Genomic DNA, 21,453 nt, shown 5'->3' on the forward strand with positions numbered 1-21,453 from the left:
AGTGCTGGATATCAGCATGAGAGCTCCAGATGGGCCTGAGCTGGTGTTTGGTCCTGCCACCCACCCTGCCTGGAGAGCCTGGGTCCAGGGACCAGACCTCTGAGGTTCCAGCTTGTTTTTGTGAAGGAAGCAACTTTTCACACTGGTAACTTTTTGGACTATCTTGGTTCTAAGTGGACTGCACACTCCAAACTGGGCCCCAGTTTATGGAACATATAATGGTGAAAAAGAGGGGCCCCTGCCCTGCAAAAATGAGATGCTCCTCTCTAAGAAGGACACGTTGTGTGTGATTTCCTTCCTCCTCATTAGCCTGTGGGGTGTGGTTCCAGCAAACAGAAGGCTCCTCAACAGGGCTCCCAGATGTGGCACCTGCATGTGCCATTGGCAGTGCCCTGGAAAGGGTACCTGGAAAGGGTGTGAAGGCTGGGGGTGGGCAGGGGGCCGGGACGTACTAGTGGGTCCTGCCCTGGAAGCTCCTGCAAGGTGGGTGCAGGGAGGGCACCTTCAGTCTCACTTGCCCAACCCCCAACGTGGAGAAAACCCAAGACTAAATGAATAGAAAGCCTCGAATAATGGAAAGAGCGATGCAAAAGACTGCTGCCCTGGGAAATTGAAAAGTAAAAACCCATGGGGCTAACCAGAGTAAAAATAAAATAAAAAACATAATAATATAAAAGAAGATCAAATAAAATAAATACAAGCTGAGAAACAGTAAAAATGAGAGGAAAGAGGTTGGCAAGAAGGGGTAAGGAAGACAAAGTAGAAATGGAAAATGAACATACAACAGAAGACCAAATGCCGAGAATGAAGGAAAGGATGAAGTAACCAATAAATGTTTTTTCTTTCTTTCTTTCTTTTTTTTCTTTTAAAGAAAAACCCAGTGGGTTAATAGAGGAAGGTAGCAGTGGGATTTTTTGAGCTCAGATTCTGGCCAACTGTGGGTTCCTTGGAGCCCATGGGTAGGGAGGGCCCAGCCCAGAATTGAAGCTTCAGGGCATTAAGCCTGGCTCCTTCTAGGATGCTGGTTGACCTCTCCCTGGTGGCGGTGGGGGATCGACCCTGGGACTTGGGTTGCCCTCTTCCTTGTGTTCTCAGGAGAGCTGGTCTTCTGTGCCATGGCCTGCAGAGAATCCTCCAGGTTGGGCCTTGGTGTGTCTTGCCAGTAGCAACCTTCATGCAGGTGTGGGCTGTATTATCTTAGAAATCCCAGGTGGGCCCTATGCTGGCGAGGGAGGAAGGCAATCTTTCATGGTACACTATCTTGTTTAATCTGGGGGCTTGCTTAAAGAAACATGATTGGAGAGGGGGCATCTCTTCAGGGGCTGAGTAGTGGTAGTTCTACATGGAGTAGACAGCTCCCCACAGAATGTGCCAGGGCAACAGGCTCCTGTGAGGGTCAGGATTCCAGCTGGTGCTTCCTCAGTCCAGTTATTGACTGGGGTGAGAAACAAGATGACAGAGAAAGGAGAGGTATGCTTTATGGAATGATGAAGCTTTAAGTGATGACTGTCGTGACTTCCTAGTGGACCACCATATTCTCTTTGTCTTGACATTTCACCTGCAGGTTTGGTGGCAAACTACTGGCTTCCAGTAGTATTCTAGTTGAGAGTGCTGATGGGCCCAGTTTATCTCTTTGCACCCTCCTTTCCCAAGTGGAAAATGGGAATATCGTCTCCTAAAAAAATGTAGGGTGCTGAGTGCAGTGCCTGCAAATGGTAAATGCTAAATAAATATGGTTATAATTAGTATAACTGAAGATCTCTTTAGAAAAAGCAATCACCTGTGTTGGCTGAACTCTGTGCAAATGAAGGATTTATTGACCCAGTTTTAATTTCTGTGAATACATCTTTGTGTAGTGAGGAGCAAACCAAGAGGACTGAGTCCTGGGTGCAGCAACTCACTTGGTGCCTTGGGTAAGTTACTCCTTTCTTTGAGCCTCAGTTTTCCCCTCTGTAAAATGGGTTTGTATCATATGACCCAGAGATTGCTAATCTCTCTTCTCCAGCCAGGTTATTAGAGTCAGGGTGAACTTGTTCATCAGGTAGAGTTGCTTGCCTGGGAGCCTGTATTGGGGGAGGCAGCTTTTACAGCCCCAGAGGTTATCAGGGTCTAAAGGGACTGGGCTGGCTAGGATCAATAAGTAATTAAGGTTTTGATGAATCTGATAAATCCCCAATAAGCCAATGTCCTTGGAAACTGGTAATCCCAACTTCAGGTGGCAGAGAGGATTAAAATAGTTTTGCCTAGAGGTAAACAGGCATAGGGCCCCAGTGATCTCTGGGTCTGCCTCCCAGCTCTAGTAGAAATGGGACCTGTGCAGAGTATCCTTCCTGGCCAGTCAAGGTATATCTAGGCCATTCCAGTCTGGTAGGGAAGACCGGCTTGGCTTGGAAGTATAAGAGGATGAGCATTAAGAGATGAGCATCTTGGGATGGTGAAGGACTCCACACTGTCGGAAATGGAGGGGAAGGTGGTACTCAGGAGAGGCGCTTCCAGGGGAATGTCAACCTGTGTCATAGCCCTCAGGTCCCAAACTAGAGGGACCTCATCATCCAGATTAGAAACTGATAGAACTCTTCCCCAAACTATGTGTGTTTCTAGGTTGACTTCTTAATATTTGGAAGGGGGGGCATGAGACTTGTCTCACTGTAATCATGCTGCCACTACCTAGCATAATAAATATCAAGAAAAACTTCTAACTGGGTCGAAGTATCACACATCAACTTTACTAACATACTACAGGGGTCCAAACAAGTGTGTTTGGGGATCCCTGACCCTGTGGTCTTGACCTCAGATTTGAGCCCCTACAGGGTGAACATACCACCATCCTTCCCAGGAGGAGACTGTCTCCATAGGAACCAAACTGTTACATAATAAAACCCATTCTTTATTTCCCTTCTTTCTACAACTTTTCAGCCAGTGAATGGTAGAATTTCCAGAGAGTGAGAATGGAGGCATGGGGGTTTTGTAGAGCCCGGGGTGTGTTTTACAATTCAAGGCCCCTAAGATGGATTTCTTGAGGAAGTGCCTTTGTGTGGGCACCACACCGAGCTGGACAGCCCAGCCTCCTTCAGGCGTGGTCATTCCTCTCCTCTTGCCCGTGGCCCCTTCATCCTGGAAGTCACCTTGCCAGCCCATGTGGTTCCCTGCTGTTTCTCCAACCCAGCTTCTCCTCTCCCCTAGGTTCCCACTGCGGCCCCACCAGCCACTGCAAGGGCTGCCTCACTGTTCTCCAAGCCTGCACTGTCCCCCTCTGCACAGCCTCCTTCCACACCTTTCCAAACTAAAATTTGCCAGTGACTTCTGTGGCAGGCAGCTTGGGACACACACATACGCGCGCGCGCGCACACACACACACACACACACTCACACTAAATTCTTTTTCTTCCTATCTTGGTTCGCTAACCAGCATTCAATGCCTGGAAGCCTCCCTTCCTTCTCCCTTGGTAACCCCCACTCAGCCTTTAGAACTGTCACCTCCTCCAGGAAACTATCCCCTGGCTCTTCCTCCCAGGCTGGGTCACAGCCCAGAACGCGCCTGTGCATACATAGCTTATTCAGGGTCCTTGCCACATCTTTTAATGATCTGTTTAGGTGTCTGCCTCTCCTCTGAGCGGGGAGTTCCAGGTAAGGTCTGTTGCTGAGTCTCTCTGAATCCCTCACGCCCTGCGCACGGCCCTGATCAAGGCAGGGGCCTTGGGTCGCGGGCCAACGACAGGGCCAAGCGGCACTCCCGGGGCTCGCGGAAGTGGCCCCTTGCACTAGGCTCTGCCAGGCGCGCCCGGACCGAGCTTCCGCGGAATCCCGGTCCGGGAAGGCTCAGCTGTCTTCCTGAAATCTTGGGTGTGCCACGTGGAGCCCAGTCTGGAACTTGTTGGGGGGGGGGGCGGTGCAGGGTGGCTACGCGTCAGGCCTGCCACTTCCACCCAGGCTGGAGCCCAAACAGCTTAACGCTACATCTGGTCGTGGCTGGCCTGAGGCGTTCCCGGAGCGGTGGAGAGAGCCCCGTTCTGCGCTGGCCGCGAGGAGCCGGCTCTTCGCCCTGGGCTCGCGCGTAAAGGCTCCGTGCAGAGTCGGAGTCTGAGCACGCCGGCCGCTTAGAAGGCTCCTCACGTCCAGGCGCCGCGGTCACGGATGCGCCGGTTTCCGGCCATGAATTGGGCTTCAGAGTGCGAGCCGCCTGCCCGACTCCCGGCTGAGCCCGGGGCCGCGGGGTGGGGGATGGGCGCCCGCCAATGTCGGTGGGCCAGCTAGGGTTGGAGCCTGCGGCCGTGGCTCTGCTCCGCGACGTTTGGCCGCGGCGGGTCCCCTTTGGCTCCCCTTGCGTCTCGGTGCCTGCTCCGCGACGTTTGGCCGCGGCGGGTCCTCTTTGGCTCCCCTTGCCTCTCGGTGCCTGGCTCAGTGCCCCGCCCGGTCTCTCTCCCGGCTACCCCTGGCCTGGCTCCGCGAGGGGCTCTCTGCCCAGGGCGGGGGTCATGGCCCAAGACGCAAGGCGGCTGAGGTCGGCGGGCGCCAGGGGAGTCCGGGAACCCTCGAGGGCAGTCGGAGGCCGACCCTTCTCCATCCTCTGGTCCCTGGCACGGGGGGCACGAGGCCCAGGGCCGCCAAGTCTCTGCGCGCCGCAGCCCCGGCCGGTCCCCATCGCCCGGCTGGCCTCCGAGCTTCCCTCGGGCTGGAAGCGCTGAGCACCCGGCGCCCCCTCCGAGCCGCGAGCGGGAGAGCGCCGCGCTGCGAGGCAGAGGCTCCGCAGTCACGTGGTCGAGAGGAGGGCGGAGGGGAGGGAGGCGGGCAGGGAGGGGAGGGGGAGCGGAGTCGAGGGGGAGGGGGAGGGGAGGGGGCGTCCTCCGCAGTTCGGCTCCTCGCCGGGGCTCAGACACACAGCGAGCCCGGAGCCGCCGTGCCGGCCCGGCTGCTGCCGCCACCGCCTCCGCCGCCTCCGAAGCCTCCCGAGCCGCGGGGAGCGCCGCCGCCGCCGCCGCCGCCGCCGCGGGCCGCCCCCGCCGCGCCGGCTTGGGCTCGGGCCGTCAGCGCCGCCGCAGCCACCAGCGGAGCCGGAGCGGGAGCCCGACCGCGCTGGGCTGGGCTGGACTGAGGCGGGCGCAGGGCGCAGGGCGCAGGGGCGGGCGCGCGGGGAAAGACGCACGGGCGGGCTTGGCTCCCGGGGAGCGGCCCGGGACTGCACCCGGACCGGCGCCTCCCCGCTCCGCGCTGCCCTCGGCCTCGCCCCGGGCCCGGGCGGATGAGCCACGCGCCCGGGGGACATGGAAGCGCTGACGCTGTGGCTTCTCCCCTGGATATGCCAGTGCGTGTCGGTGCGGGCCGACTCCATCATCCACATCGGTGAGCGCGGCGGGCGCGGGGCCGAGGCTGGGCGGGGGCCCCAGCGGCGCGGGGGGTGCGCGGCGTCCAAACTTGGCTGTTCCCTGGGCCGAGGGGCTCGGCGGGCGGTGCTCCCCCGAAGGGCCGCTCCGCGCCGCCCCGCGGAGGAGATGTGCACGGGCCGCGCCGCGCTCCCGCGGGCTCCCACTGCTCCCCGGGGCTCCAGTTCCTCCCGCGGGGCCCCGCGGCCTCTGCCGACACTTAGGGCCGCGGCTGCGGGAAATCCGGGGCTAGGCGCCAAGTCCAGACCCGCGCCCCTGGCGGGCCCGTCGGCGGGGTAGGGCCAGCCCTTAGGCGCAGCTCAGAGTAGCGGGGGCCGAAGGCGGGCAGGGCCCGGGGTCTCGCCAAGTTGGCAGGGCGGGATTGAAGAGGCCCGACCGGAACCGTGCGTGAATGTGGGTGGGTGGGTGTTGTCAGCGTGTGTCTCTGTGTGCGCCTGTGGCTCCATGTTGGTGTCACTGCGAGAGGGCGTTGGGGTGTATGGGGCCATCGGAGCCTGTGTTGGTGCGTGCATGACTGTCAGCCTGTTAGAGTGGACACAGTGTCTGCCTGTTTCTCTGGTGTGTGTCTGTGTACCTCTCTGTATATGTGTGTGTGTGCGTGTATCTGGCTGTGGCGACAGCAGCCCAATCCTGGACAGTCCCAGAGTTTCCTATGGCCCAAGTCTTGGGGGTCGGCACATGGTCTGGGTGGTGGGAATCAGGGAAGAAGCCTGGGCCGCGGTGTGTGGTGTGTGGGGGGAGTGTGTGTGCGCGCGCTGAGCGGGAAGAGACGGATGGAGGGAGAGAACCGGCAGAGGAGAGAAGACGAGATAGAGGAGAGGAGGAGGGGGCGCGTCGCCGATGGGGAGTGTGTGGGAGTTGGTAGCAGCAGGGGAGAAATCCCAGGAAGTTGGTCCGGGCTGGGGGACTGACAGCGGTTGCTTTTGGGGAGCCCGTCTGCAGTCGCTTTTCCGGAAGTTGGGAAAGACCAGCGAGCCCAGAGAGGCTGGGGGGTTGGGAGGTGTGAGAAGGCAGGGATGATGGGACAGGCGAGGCAGGGGTGTAATGGGTGGTCAGAGACTAGGCCTGGGCTTGGTGCGCTGCAATCCCCCTGCAGGGGTCAGGGGCCGGGACCAAACCTGCTTCCCAATGGTGGTGGAGGTTGTGGGGGGGGGCGCTTGGGTCTCGAGGTCGGCATTGCGGCTCTGGGTGTAGCATGGAATGGGACCTCCCTCCTCCTGCCCAGCGCCCAGCTCGGGGGATCACTGGGCCCAGCCCTGGGACTGTGGTGACCCTCAGGGCCTGGTGAGGGGGGAGGACTCTGGAGTTGTCCAGGCTGCAGGGCCAGGTTCGGCGAGTCCCACCGATCTCGGCTTCAAGCGCTGGGAGTCGGCCACGGCGGTGCTAAGAGCGCAAAGGGCCGGCGAGGCCGCCCCAGAGGAGCTGTTCATGGTTCTAGAAAGCACTTTCAAGAGCGGCTCCTTCTGGGCTCCTCAGCCCTGCTGGGTTAGAAGGCAAAGGGTCTAGGGACATACCTCTACCCGCCCCCCCCACAACGTAACGCGGCAGGAGAAAAAGTGGGGAGGGATGGAAAGCAGGCGGCAGAGCCCAGGGATCCAGGCTGGGACTGAGCTGCCTGTTTGCCTGTCATCGGTTATCAAAGGCCCCTGCGTAAAGAAGCCCCCTGGCATAGGAGAGCCACTGTGGACCTGCTTGCTTAGCTCTTTGCAGAGGGGGGTGCGCAGGGCAGAAGGAAGTCATTGTTCCATATTGGGATTGGGGCTGGGGAGACTTGCCTGCAGGGGAACTTTGTGGCTCCTGGGATAGGACTCATGGGCCCTGTCAGGGCATTTAGGTGCTGCCTGAGGTCACAACAGCTTGGCTCAGTCCATTATGTGGGGCATGGTTGGTACATGAGGTGGTTTGGTTGTGAGACATTTGTGTGACCTGGTGGCAGCATGTGCCATGTGCATGTGTAACTCATGTCGACTGTGTTGGAATATTTGGGGGGCGTATTTCTGTGTTGGGGGAATGAGGAGAGCCTTAAACTATCCTATCAGGCTGAAACCGCAGCCCAGAAGTCCTGCCACCTGGCAACCTGCAGTCCTGCCAGCACCATGACCAGAGGGCCAAGGCTGGGGTAGGGGTGGGGTGGGGTGGGGAAGAGCCCCTCTCTAGGCCTAGTCTTGACCCCTCGTCTCCTCTAGGTGCCATCTTCGAGGAGAACGCAGCCAAGGACGACAGGGTGTTCCAGCTGGCCGTATCCGACCTGAGCCTCAACGATGACATCCTGCAGAGCGAGAAGATCACCTACTCCATCAAGGTCATCGAGGCCAACAATCCTTTCCAGGCCGTGCAGGAAGGTGAGTGGCCGGCCGCCATGCCCAGGGCTAACAGGGCGGGGGCCTGCCAGCAGCGCTGGAGCCCTGCAGGGTCGCGAAGGGCTGGGCCACGCAGGGTTCCCTGTGTGCCTGGGCAGTCAAGGTGCCGCGCACGGTGCGCGCTCCCTCCCCGGCCCACCAAAGCAGTGGTGCGGGAGGGCCTTGCGCTTTGGGGCTGGAGCGGAGAGCTTGTGAGGAGAGCTTGTGAGCGGGGAGCTGGGCTCCTTGCGGGGCGTGTCTCGGGCTTGTGCGGCTCCTTTCCAGCTGGGTGGGCGCGTCTATGAGCCGCGCAGGCGTGTGTGGCTCAGGGCTGTCTGTGTTGAGTGTGGGTGGGTGTGTCTGCGAGCAGGGTACCTGTGTTGGTGCACCTCCCCTGACCTGGATGGGCCAGTGTCTTCTTCTCTATCAACCGAGGAGCGAGGAGCGTGTGGCGCCCAAGCCCGTGAACGCGCAGCATCTCTCGCCTCGAGGTCCCTCTGTGCCTCGGCTGGCGTTTCTCGGCCGGCCGCGCTCCTCCTCCGGGTTTGGAGGAGCCGTTCTCCCTCGCGGTCCCCGCCGTGGGTGGAGGCGTCCCTGCCTGGGCCGAAGGTGGGCGCTGTTTGACCAGAAAAGCAGCGGAGTTGGGCCAGGCCAGGCTGCGGGGAAATCGTAGCCCGCGCCTGGGCCGCCGTGGTCCGCAAACTCGGCCCGCAGGCAGAGGCAACAAGTGCGAGGCTAAGCGCAGAAGCCCCCTCTGCTCTTCCCTCCTCTCTCATTCGCTCACCCTCCCACCGGGCTTGAGCCTGGGCTCTGGGCCTCAGGTATCTCTCCCACGATGCCTGCTTCCTCATCAGAGACTAAGGCTCTCACTGCCCCTGATATCTGCCTGGCCCAGGGCCCCTTTCCTCTCCTCTGCCCCCATATCCATGGTTTCTCCTAGTTCCATATATCCAAGGCTTTGACTCTGAGGCCCTCGCCCAGGAGTATTGAGGACAGAGGCCACAGCTGGTGGCGGGGATTTCTCCCAGGAGGAACAGACAGGACAGAGGGTCGGTGTAGGGAGGAGGTGGGCTGGCTGAGGGCTCCAGGCAAGTTACCCTCCCCCCGCCCCTGGGCCCAGAGACCTCCGGCTCTAGGTTATATGTTGGCTGCTGGTTTTCTTGTATCTCCAGGGATAGGGTGACTCAGTGAAGGCTCTGGTCTGGGTCCAGAAGGTCAGAACTGGTGCTGGGGAGAACTTGGTGCTGGAAGGAGGTTTTGCGGAGTCTGCTATTCTTGCAGAGGAGGGAGAAGGCCCAGCTCTGGGGCCTGAAAATCCAAGGATGTCTTGAGGTAGTTGTGAAAAGCTGGAAGTCTGGATGTGTTTTGGGGGTGGTGGTGAGTGGGGTGAGGCTGGTGTTGTCTGTCAGGGGAGCTGCCACTCCTGGCCCTGGCAGATGTCTGATGTTCATTGAGGTACGAGGGAAGGAATCCCTGTCCTTTTTTGCTGTCTGATCATGTCCTACCTGCAGTCCCTGCCCCCACATGCCCTGTCCTTGGACTTTTTTTTCAGTGTGCCCTCATCACAACTGTTGCATGTGCTTGGGGTGGGCTCTAGCCAGGGGAGGGTGGGACCTCCTTAGGCAGGAATGACCCTAGCTGGGGTGGGGATCTGTGGTGACACAGGCTTTTCCAGTTACATGCCACAATTTTCACAGTGCCTCATGCTCCCTTGACACTGTCCCCAAACACTTGTCTCTGTGGACATTCATTCTTTGTGCTTGGGAGCTGAGGACACAGCTGGGTAGCACCTATTTCCTGCCCCAGGGAGCTCACAGTGTGATAGGGATGCCGCCTGTGTTCGCCATGGCAGTTTGGCTCTTCCACCTTCTCTGCTGACATACCTTGTTTCCGTTGACTTCCCTTCGCTGTGTTGAGTATTCCATGCTCATTCATTTTGCTCCAAATGACGCCCATTGGCCCCCCCCCCCACCTCCCTCCAGCAGCAGGTCCCCAGAGACTGAAGGTAATGCTCTTGCCCAGGGTTACAGTCTCAGGCAGGTAACACACATGGGTGCACTGGGCAGCTGGGCCTGGAAGAACCTGGAGTGTGGGGTCTGGAGAGGTCACCTCTGTCAAAAGGAGCAGCTGTTCCGTAGCTTCAGCTGACTTTACCATTTGGGAATGAAAATCCTAGTGTTATAAATGGGCTGATTTTTTTTTTTTTTTAAAGAGGAGCCCCAAATCTGGACTTTAATGTAAAACCTGATTTCTAACTGTTCTCGGCTAATCAAACGATTTGAACAACACAGTACAAGCCAAATACAACAGAGCTATGGGCCGTTCAGCTTTCAAGCCCTAATGCAACTTTGTTCTGGAGACACAGGGCTCCACCCAGGGGCCTTTTCTGGGTCTCAGTTTCTCTATTTTTATAACTGGAAGAATGTCTCAGGCTCCAAGCATGGCAGGCTGACACAGTCTTGGAAGGGTGTGAAGTGAGTGTGTGCGTACATCCAGAACTAGAGAATTGGAAGCTGATGGCTGACAGTTGTCCAGGTAGAGGAATACTGACCAGGTGGTGTTGGGCTACCCTCTGCCCAGAGGGCGTGTGGGGGTTAAAGTTGGCATGCTTTCAACTGATCAGCCCTGTGGGCAGAAATTCACATCATTATCCCATGACCTTTTGAAGCCCTGGGATGTTACCAGGGATGGGAGGAGCTCATCCCATCCCTGGGCTGGGACTCCTCGAGAGCCTCAGGGAGTACAGAGCGGGGCCGGAGGCTCCTCCTCCCTGGCCTGAGGCTTGGCACAGCAGGCCCTCAGCTGGCTGGGTGTCCTTCCTTCTGTGCTCTGTGGGGTGCTGTCCATCCCATGGCTTAGCCCTGCTTGATAGATATCTCATCTCTCTCCTTGGCCCTTCTTGATAGATATCTCATCTCTCTCCTGGGCTTGGACAGTCACAGCAGCAGGACACGGGTGGTAGATACAGCTCGGATGGGAAAGGAAAGGACTTCTTGGCTGGGCAGTGGCCAAGGATGAGGGCAAAGGCAGACTGGGGTTCAGTCTCCATCATGGACTGGGCGAGCTCCCAGTGACAACCCCCCCACCCCCGAGGTGGAATTGGGATTGAAGTGATGCTGCCCCATTTTGGCTTGAGAGGTAGCACCATGCAGGAATAAGAGCTTTGTTCTTGGAGCCCAAGAAACTGGGTTCAAATCTTGCTTGCCTCACGTGCAGTGTGATTTTGGGAGAGGCCTGGCCCTGTTCTGAGCTTCTGTTCACATATCTGTTGAAAGGGAACAATCACAGTACCTGCCTCCTGGAATTATTGTGAGGATTAAATGAGATGAGACATGTATAAATTGTCTGCAGAAGGCCTGCAGTAGGTGTTCAGTAGACATGAATTCCCTCTCCATTTCTTGACCAGCTGTGAATCCATCTCAGCTTCTCCTGAGGCTGTTATTTTCAGCTGCACCGTTGCTTAAGCTAGTGAATTCCTTGAGAGCGGACCCTAACTGACCTTTTCATTTTCAGCTTTTTGCTTAACTTTTTCCCTCCTGATTATAAAAGAAATGCTTTGCTACAATGAGCATGAATTAATTTAAAAATGTGAAAAAGGAAAAGGGCAATGCATGCTCATTATATAAAATGTGGAAGGTACAGGAAAGCATCAAGAGACAGAACAAAATCGTTTGGAATTCTACCACTGTTCTTTCCTTCTAGTCTTTTTTCGCGCACTGAATTTCGTAAGTGCTGAGAGTTCCTATTCTGTTCAGTTGTGTATATATATATATATATATTTTTTTTTTTTTTTTTTCATTTAACATATCATTGGCTTTTTTTGAAATCACTATGAACTATTTGTAAACATTACTTTTAACGGCTGCATATATTTTCAATATCCAAAACAACTGATTTTTAAAAATGCAAACATTTATGTTGAGATATGCTTAAGTATTTAATGAAGAAAACAAGAAACTCTACTTTGGCTTGTTGGTCCTAAGATTTATACCTGCAGTTTCTTTAGGCTGATTTTGTATCCGTACAAGCTTCTTACAAGCTACCTTTTGAGGCAGTTGGTCAGTTTATGTAAAAGATTGGATCACTTTTTAATAAAATATGCATTTGGTGAGGATTTAGCAAATGATAACACAGAAATGGTATTTAAATCTCTAAAAGGTTGTATCTTAGATTTAGTTGGCAAAGTCCATATTAACAGTAAGTGTGAAAATTTGTCTTCTAGATACTAGAAGAGATACTAATTTGTTAAATAAAAAAATTTTATATTGCTTTAAAGTGCCTGCTCAAGGAGAGGATTATATAAATGCATAAATGCATAAAAGAACTGCCTGAACACGAGTCTCTTCCGTTCACAGTATTATCTTTTACTGTAAGTAAAAGACTTGAGTTATTGGTTATGCTGTAGATATATCTGTCACAGAGTGGAAAGATAACAGTTTAGGGAAGAGGAAGAAAAAAAGGAATATATGTGATGCATTATTCCTTTTAGTTACAATAAGCACGAAAGTGTTTTAGGAAGACAAGGTAAAAATCACCCAAGTATAGCTTGGTGTTCACAGAATACAACAATGAAACAATGAAATAAGAGGAAAGTAAAGCACAGTGAGCTTGGTGGTGTCTATCTGATGGTCTTGCTCATATTATACTGGTCACTCCTAGGTGGTCACCCTGCCCCTTACACTCTATGACATCTGCTAGATGGTTTCCCTCCCTGAGCTTTGATGCCTCTGGTGTCTTCCTTGACTTCCCTTCAGAATTATAGGTCCCGCTGAGGCTGTATTTTTGCAGCCTCTGCTGGCAGACCCACTGTTCTCCCTGATAACGGCGTTATAGGTCCCTGCCTGGGAGATACTGTCAGCATTTCCCTGGGTGTGATGTTAGAGTCATTAAAGATGCTTGCAGGCCCACACCATCATTCCCATCGACTCAGCTGCATAATTTTTCTCTTGGTGCTGAAACAAATATTACCACAACTTTGCTGGTTAAAAATGGGAATGTAGGGAATTCCCTGGTGGTCCAGTGGCTAGGACTTGGCACTTTCACTGCTGAGGGCCCAGGTTCAATTCCTGGTTGGGGAACTAAGATCCCACAAGCCTATGTGGTGCGGCCAGAACAAACAACAAACAAACAACAACAACAACAAAACGGAAATGTATTATCTTACAGTTCTGCAGGTCAGAAGCCTGACATGGGTCTCCCTGGGTTAAAATCAAAGTGTTGGCAGTGCTGATTCCTTCTGGAGGCTCTAGGAGAGAATCCATTTTCTTGCCTTTTCAGCTTCCAGAGGCTGCCTGCCTTCCTTAGCTCCTGGCCCCCTTCCTCCATCTTTAAAGCCAGCGATGGTGGGTGGGGTCCTTCTCACAGCAAGTCACTTCTGTCCTCATACCCACTCCTCTGATTCTTCTGTCTCCCTCCTCCCAGGACCCTTGTGATTACATTGGGCCCACTGGGATAATCCAGGCCTGTCTCCCTGTCTTCAAATCAGTTGATTAATTCCATTTGCAACCTTAATTCCATTGCAGCCTTGCTTCTCTTTTGCCTTGTAGCCTAGCATATTCGCTGTTCCGGGGATTAGGATGTGCATGTGTTTGTGGACCCTTTTTCTGCTACCGTGTTGGCACACCTGGCAGGTGCCTGTTGTAGGCAGTGCACATCGTGACCCTTCCCTTTCTTCCACTTGGTTGGCTGCACTTTTGCTTACTGGGTGGCATCCTCTTGTCACTTGGGGCATATGGCCATGTTTCCCTGTCTTTCAGACTTGCTCTGGAGGTGGCACACTGTAAGTCTGCAGGCCTCTACAGACTTCCCTGTGCTCTCCAATGACACACTGACTTCCTGCCTGGGGTCTGCAAGCTGCTTGTGCCTAAGGAGGTTCCTAGAGGAATCTGCTTTGTGAATAACTAGACTGTGAGTCTGTGCCACCGTGCAGGTCCATGCCCTCCATTTCTTCCAGGCCAGGTTCTTCAGATCCCCCTCCTCTCCCCGCCCTCCATCCCGCTCACCTAGAGCACAAGGTGAGGGTCCCTACAAAGGACCCTTTGTAGGTGGGGTCCCTACAAAGGTCAGTCTTTCTCAGCTGACACACAGGGTCTTCTGCCAGTGATGTTTCAAGCCAGAAGATGGCTGTGGCCATGGCTGCAGGTGCTGATGACCGCTCACTAAAGTTGGGCTGGGGACAGGGAACCATCTAGTCCCCTCTCTGGATTCCTCACAAGCCTGTGTCTATGTAAAATAATAACTGCCATCTTCCCTCAGCTAGACTACCAGGCTTCAGAGCTGTCCTTCATTCTAGGGTCACTCTTGTGTGTCCAAACACACACACTCTCTCTTCATAGACTGTACTCCTGCCCTCCCCACATCCTCATATTTAGTGGGTCCCAGAGGCTCCCTTTTAGTATCCCTATTGCCATAGCCTTGCCCCCAGATTGGGAGGTTGGACTTAACTGGCAGTGAACAGATGGGCATCTCATGCCAGGCGTGTGAGTTGGAGGCCATAGGTCTAGTGAGACACTTTTCCTCGTGCTGCCTCCAAGCTGCTGCTATTCCCATTCCTGGTGACATGGGAACTTTAACAACCTTCCTGTCTAGAGCAGCACGTTGGGGCCATTTGTCCAGGTTTCTCTTGGAGGATAGCTAAGGCTATCCCTTAACACTGAAAGCCACATCTTGTAAGGGCAGACAGACTCTTTCCAAATTCTTGTAGTTGCCAGGTCAAAAATCCCCTTGCCTTGGTCCCTATATCAGCCATCTTCTCTCTTTACTTGGACTTTTCACTACCCAGAAAATTCTGTCACCTAAAAACTTGGAACATTGAGTCTGTACTGCTTGTTCCCAAACCATTTCTAACCCAGTCTAATAACCTGGATATGAATCTTTTTAGACTTGGCCACACAGGGAAGTGCCTATTTGTTCCTACCCTTTGGTTTTGTTCTGTGGTTCCCTTTGTATCAGTCAGGATAGACTAAGTTATGCCATCATAACAAACACTCTCCAAGTCTAGTGGCTTAACATAACACAAACTTATCTCCTGCTCATGCTACATGTCAGCTTGGAGCTTGGCTCGTCATGGTCACTCAGCTTGAATATTGCTAGTTGCTGTGCCAGAGGGAAAGAGAGCTCTAGGGGTCTCCGCCTGGATGTGACACATGTCACTTCTACTTATAATTTATTTATTTATTTATTTATTTTAAAATTTTATTTATTATTTATTTATTATTTATTTTTGGCTGTGTTGGGTCTTTGTTTCTGTGCGAGGGCTTTCTCTAGTTGCAGCAAGCAGCGGCCACTCTTCATCGCGATGCGCAGGCCTCTCACTATCGCGGCCTCTCTTGTTGCGGAGCACAGGCTCCAGACGCGCAGGCTCAGCAGTTGTGGCTCACGGGCCTAGTTGCTCCGTGGCATGTGGGATCTTCCCAGACCAGGGCTCGAACCCGTGTCCCCTGCATTGGCAGGCAGATTCTCAACCACTGCGCCACCAGGGAAGCCCCTTATAATTTATTGACCAGAACTAGTCGTGTGGTTCCAGCCAGTTGTAAGGGATCCAGGAAGCACAGACATACTATGTGCCTGGAAAGAGAGAGAGAACTGGAAATAGTTGGTGAATGACACAAATATCTACTACTCAGGTCATGTCAAAACAACCCTCCCATTTCCTTGGTGACTCGTTAAAACAACAACAAAAACAAAAGAAAAAAAAAAAACAAATAGAATTTTAGGTATTGGATCCTTGTTGGACCAGATCCATGGCTCCCATCAGTTCCCCTTTGCCCACTCATTTACTTGTCCCTCTGCTCCAGAAAGCGCCAGGCAGCCCTTTGGTGTAGGGGGACGTCAGGAAGCCTGGGTCTCCAGCCCCGCCAGGCTCTCAGAAGAGAGCCAATCTGTGTCTACCAATCTTGTCCTCTGTGAACTAGGGCCTGGATGGGCCCAGCTCTCCCAAGAAGACTTGGGCTCTGTGCTTCCTAAGCAATGAGGTGAAGATTGGCTATTGTGACACCAGCATCAGTGGCCCCCACAGCTGGACTTAAGCAAGTCTGTGTTTCCTGTGGACTCAGCAGGACTCCCTGTGGCCCTGTTTCTTCTACAGACACCCCCTGCCTCCTCCCAGTGCCCTCCTCATCCCTACCTTCCCCCACAGCAGCAGCTCTCTCTCTTTTGCTAAGGCACTGGGCTGGAGTGGAGACTCATCTCTGCCATGGGCTGGCCTGCGACAGCTCCCTTCTCTGGAGTCTGGCCTCTCTGACAGGCATGGGGCCCAGGAAGGCAGCTGGGTCTGTGTCCAATATCCCATCATTTGGGTTCTCCTAAGACCTTCCTTCCAGCCTGTAAACAGCCAGTTTCCTGGCTGATGGCCACAGGTTGGGAGAGAAAGACCCAGGGTTCTCCCTTCCGGGCCTGAAGCACAGGCAGGGTAGCTGGGAGGTGGTTAGATGGCCCTCTTCTATCTGTTTCTGGCCCCGATCTGGGCAGGGCAGGCTCGCAGTGGGTGAAGCCAGGGGCACCAGGCTGCCCCTCCTCCTCGAGCCACATCTGGAGTATGTGGCTCTGGCTAGTCCTGTCTGCCTAGTTTACCTCCCTTACATTAGTTCTTCGCTGGACCCACCAGAGGCAGCTAGACACTGCAGCTCTGTCTCTGCCTGCCCTGTGCCTGTTCCCAGCCAGAGCTCAGCCTGGCCCTCCCATGCCTCTGCGTGAGATTAGACATGGTGCCTACAAGCCGAATTGGGGGCAGAAGGAGTCTTGTTGATCTCACGCACAGACTGGGGTTCCCGTCCCTGCTCTGCTGTCCGACTCTGGGCAGGTTACCTCAGTTTCCTCGACTCAAAGATGGGAATGATGACACAGAGGACACTGTGATGGTCAGTTGAGGAAATGTACTGCAATGCCCAGCCAAGGGCCAAGCACAGAGGTTGGGATGGTTGTTATAGTACCAGCCTGAGTGGTCCCAAGGGGCTCTTGGCCTCCTTCCACTTTCTGACCTGGGCTGGGTGGGCTTTCCCAACCCCTGCCCTATTTAGGGTGGCTTGGAGTTGATCCTGGCCTTGCTGGTGTCCCAGGAAAGCAGGTCGGCAGGTTGCTATTGATGACATGGTTTACGTGGAGGCTGCCTGGAGCCACCAGTGTGGGCTGGGGCTCCGGGAACCTGTAGACCGTCGCTGCACGGAATTGCAATCTTGCTGCAGCCTTGCTGTTCTGAGTGCACGGAGTGGCCCGAATCCAGCCAGCCTGGCCCAGCCCCTGAGCAGCTGGCCATAGCACTTGCTCTTTTTTGGTGGAAAGGGGTCAGGCAGGTACGGGTTCAAATCTCAGCTCTGTGACTGATTAGCTGTGTGGTCTTGAAAGGTCACTCGTCTTCTCCAAGCCTCAGTTTTAACACCTGTGAAGTGGGCTACCTTGGGGTTGTGGTGATGGATCTAGAGAGGTGACTTACACCTGGTAGGAAGGAGGCTGTTGGCACGCAGCAGCCCACTGGGGCGCCCAGCAGAGGCACACTGAGGGTGTGGGTGGTGGCACACAGTACACTAAGTAGGCATTGGTTCTCTCTGTGTCCTGGCCACCATTTGCTCTGTTCGTCTGTTCACCTGCCAAGGGTACATGACACCCCTTGGTCTCTGGGCCCTGCCTGGGTGCTACCAAACCCCAGGTCAGGGCAGAGACATGGTCCCTGCTGGCTGGACACCATCCCCACCCCCACCCCTTGGCTGGAGCTCTTGGCTCAGCCTGGCCATGTGCCCGCCCTGATGTGGCCTGAGGCCCTGCAGACTCGCCCTGGGCCTGGCCTGGCAGGCTGTCTCCATGCTCTCCCATTCCCACGGAGCCCCTCCTGCACTTGGTACAAAGGCAGAGGCTTTGGGTCTTGCCCTGGCTCTGTTCCTGAACCGGGACTGGGGGCTTTCTTCCATCCTTCTGTCTGAGCACCCAGAGACCTGGGAGGGAGGGAGGGACCACACTCTGGGCCCTGGTCTGGGCTCGGGGCTCAAAACTCCGAGACCTGAACTGGGCCCTGGGCGAGGCCCTGGCTGCTCGTCTCTGTGGTGTCCATCTCAGGAGGTTGGGACCGAGCGCTGAGGAGGCCGTGACTTGGCTCGGCCCTTGGACCCTTGCTGCCTTCCCTGTCACGGCCGCAGGCCTCAGATGCGGCTCCTTCTCAGTCCTGGGTGGTTCCCAGGGCACCTGCCCTCACTCGCCTCTCCCTCCCTCCCTCCCTCCCTCCCGGGCTCTGGTAGCCCAAACAATCCAGTGGTCTGCCCCCAAGTCCTGTGGGCTGCCAGCCCAAGCCTAGAGCTCTGGGGGAGCATCTCTCCCTGTCACGGGGCCCCAGGCTGGAGCCTCAGCTCAGGGCTGGCTCGGGGCTTTGCCTACATACTGCATAAAGGCTTCTGAGGGCTGAGGCATGACCCTGCACGACCCACAGCGCAGAGCTGGGCTGCACAGGGCGCCTATGGCCAGTGTTCCTCAAGGGACAGGCAGGGGGTGGCCTCCGGGGGAGGGTGGTGTGTTGGGCAGTGCCGAGGAGGGGGGGCTGTCCAGCAGCGGGGGTCGGGTCCTCTGGCATGCCCTGGAATCTGGGCCGAGTACCCCTGCCTGTGTGTGTGTGTGTGTGTGAATGTCCATGTGTGCCAGTATATGGGTGTGCAGGTGTGTGCATGGGTGTGCGTGTCTGTGCACACACATGTGCTCATATGAGGAGGCTGTTGCAGATGTCCACGCTGCCTGGGCACGTTTGGCGGAAAGAGCCGCAGTTCCAGCTGCCACTGGGAGCCAGCCCAGGAGCCTCACTGAGGGAGGGAATGCAGTGAGCTTGGCAGCTGTGTCTGCTATAGGCTCCTGGTGATGGCCTGTTAAAAAGCAGAGGTGTCTGTCAGTACCCAGTGTCTACTGACACCTGTGCCCAGGGCTGTATGAGCATCATCTCTGGACCACCCCGGGGAGCACGGGGATTATATGGAGAGCAGAGCGAAGCAGGGATTGCTTCAGAAACGCGAAGGATTGGTCGCTGAGCCAGCATTCCCCTTGTTCCTTGCCTGCCCTCCCACTATGCACATGACCCTCCCTTTATCTCAGCCTTTGTCCAGTTCTCTCCACCTCTACCACCATCTCCCCAGCCTCAGCCTGGATCCCTGTGGTCACTTACTCACTGTTACCTGGCTCTGCCCTCCTCCCTTCCAGGCCCCTGTCCGTGTAGCAGCCAGAGCTATCAGAAAAATCAATCCTGTCACCTCCCTCTTCTGCTGCAACCCTTCAGTGGCTCCCTGCAGTACTAAGAATAAAATCCAGACTCCTTGCTAGAGCCTGCAAGGCCTCAAGTACAACAAGGGCTGAGCTCACTTGCTTCACTGCTGCCACTCCTCTTGATCTCTTTGCTTCAGCCACATTGACTTTCTTCCTGTGTCTCCAACAGTTGAAGCACGCTCCCACCCCAGGGCCTTTGCACATGCAGTTCCCTCCAGCAGGAAGGCTCTTTACATGATAGGCTCCTTCTCAGCCTCAGCTATTCCTCAGATCTCACCTCCTCAGAGAGGCTCCCCTTGGTTCCAAGTAAGGACCCTCTTATTCTCTGTCAAAGCCTTCTTTTCCTTCTTTGCATGCTTCCTCACCTGCAATTGTGTTATTAATTTATTTGTGAGGAGCGTCAGGTCTGTGAGGGCAGGGAAGTGTCTGTCTCATCCAGAGCTGAGTTCCCAGAGCCAAGCCTGGTGTGCAGCTGGTCATGGGTGCTCAGTAAAAGCCTCTGGATGGATGACAGAACAGATGGACACACGAGACCTCTGCTCTTTGAGGTCCCCTAAAGCTTGTGGTCCTGCCTTCATGCTCAGAACCACTCAGAGTCCCATGCCATGTGGGGCCTGGAGGCTTGATGCATTTATAGCAGCCCTGTCCTGCCACCTGAGGCCCACTTATGCCAGCTGTTCCCTCCTGGCCAGCTTCTAAATGTGAAGATCTTTCTCCTGGCAAGAAATGCTAGGAGCAAATACCACAGCCTCTCCCTGGCAGTGGCCACTTCCATGGGGGATTCCAAGGCCCAGCACAAAGGGTACAGTCACAGTGGAGGGGTTTCTCACGCTCATGGGCTGGAGCGGGAAATAGTTTTGGAGGACCTGTTTCTGGAAGGCGTTTCCCCGCCTGAGCTGCTCTGGCAGGGGCTCAGGGCCATTGGCCTGTCCATCCGCTCTGAGATGCGCCTGTGCAGATCGGAGTGGGTGGTGAGGGAAGGGAGGCTGCCCAGGGGAAGTAGACATTCCCCCTGGGCTCCAGGTGCTGGCCCTTGGGGGCTGTGTGGGCTGACTGCTCTCTGGGTGTTGGGCATGAGCCAGGACTTGGGTTTCCATCCTCGTCTCTCACCTGGGAATCCTCTGGTGGTCTCGGGAGCCGCACCCCGACATGTGGCCTCAGTCTCCACATGTATGAAATGGGGATGACGTTGTCCTAGCCACTGCCTCTTCCAAACTTGGGTAAGGAAAAGGGCTGGGAGAGGGAGGAGCAGCTGCAGGTGTGGGACCAGTGAGCCTGGCAGCCTCAGCTTGGAGGGGAGGGTACTGCCAACCCTCCCCCCAGCACCCCTGCAGGAACTGGTGAGCAGCGCCCATTTACGAGGATGTAGCCGCCACCCCTGCCACGTTGGCTTCTGAGGAAGCAGGAGTTAGAACCCTTCCAGTGAGCTGGGGCTGAAGGGGCTTTGAAGCTCTGTAGTTGTTAATGATGGAAACCTCATCAGGAGAAGCCTGAGCGTGGCTCAGGGAACCGACTGTGTCAGGCTGCTTAGCTCCTGCCAAGAAAATGGACTTCTTGAAGGGGAAGATGGCGGGTCTGTGATGGGTATCAGCACCCACTGATCAGTACTGGCGAGTGCTCCAGGGGAGCTTCTAGATGGCGTTGTGCAGCTAGATAGGACTACATGTGCGCTCTGCTCCAACCTTGCCTCTGGGACGCTCTTCAGGAGGCCTTCCCTGACTGCTCTGCTCCCTTAGCTGGGGCGAGGTCTTCTCTTGGCTGCCATGCCATCCTGCATGTCTCGCCTTGTGTCTCAGTGGGTGCCTGTGAGGCCTGTGAGCTCTACATCTCAGGACTCCCAGCACATGCAGGGCCGGAGCAAGTGTTTGTTGAGTGGCTGTCTGACTGTACTGATGGCATGTACACATGTGGGTCTGCAAACACACACGGGAGTGCATGCCTGTGTGTCCTGGCGCGCTCCCAGACATACCCCTGCAGACGGACTGAGCCCCTCCCTGGGGGAGCCTGTCAGGTGGCCTGCCAGGGGTGTGCCTTGAGGACCCCGCTGGGACTGTGGCAAGGTGGCTGAGCCACGGCACTGTGGGGTATGTGGAGAGTTTCTGAAAATACCACCGCCTAGCAGCCTCACATCAGGGAATCCTGCCGAGTGTCTGAAATCACGCTCTATATTAGTCACGTGGGTGTCAGGAATACTCGTACTGGCCTAAGCAAATTAGGGATATTTATCAGGCCGTGTAATGGAAAAGGCCTGACGTTGCATAACTTCAGGCATGGCTGGATCCAGGGACCCAAACGGTGTCCTCAGGACACCACCTCCTTCTCCACACCCTGTCCCTGCCTTCCCCTGGGCGGGCTTCCTTTCCAGGCAGCCCCATCCACTCAGAGCCCCCAGGCTATTGTAGGCTGATGTCTAATCGGCCCAGCCCCCTGGTCCTTCCCCACGGGAAGAGGGGGACTGTTTAACAAGAGTCTCACAGGTGTCCCAGGATTGCTGCTGTTTG

At 55.5% G+C, this 21,453-nt stretch overlaps 1 protein-coding gene across 1 annotated transcript in view; it reads left to right on the plus strand.

The window, feature by feature from the left end:
• Positions 1–5,261: 5,261 nt before the first annotated feature.
• The window catches only part of GRID1 (glutamate ionotropic receptor delta type subunit 1), a 647,037-nt gene continuing 630,845 nt past the window's right edge, over positions 5,262–21,453 (plus strand). Inside the window, exons 1-2 of the mRNA XM_059899403.1 lie at positions 5,262–5,340; positions 7,568–7,723. Of these exons, the coding sequence (XP_059755386.1) occupies positions 5,262–5,340; positions 7,568–7,723 (235 nt within the window). The remainder of the gene's footprint in view (positions 5,341–7,567; positions 7,724–21,453) is intronic.

This window comes from Balaenoptera ricei, chromosome 16, assembly GCF_028023285.1.
Source record: "Balaenoptera ricei isolate mBalRic1 chromosome 16, mBalRic1.hap2, whole genome shotgun sequence".
Classification (NCBI taxonomy): domain Eukaryota; kingdom Metazoa; phylum Chordata; class Mammalia; order Artiodactyla; family Balaenopteridae; genus Balaenoptera; species Balaenoptera ricei.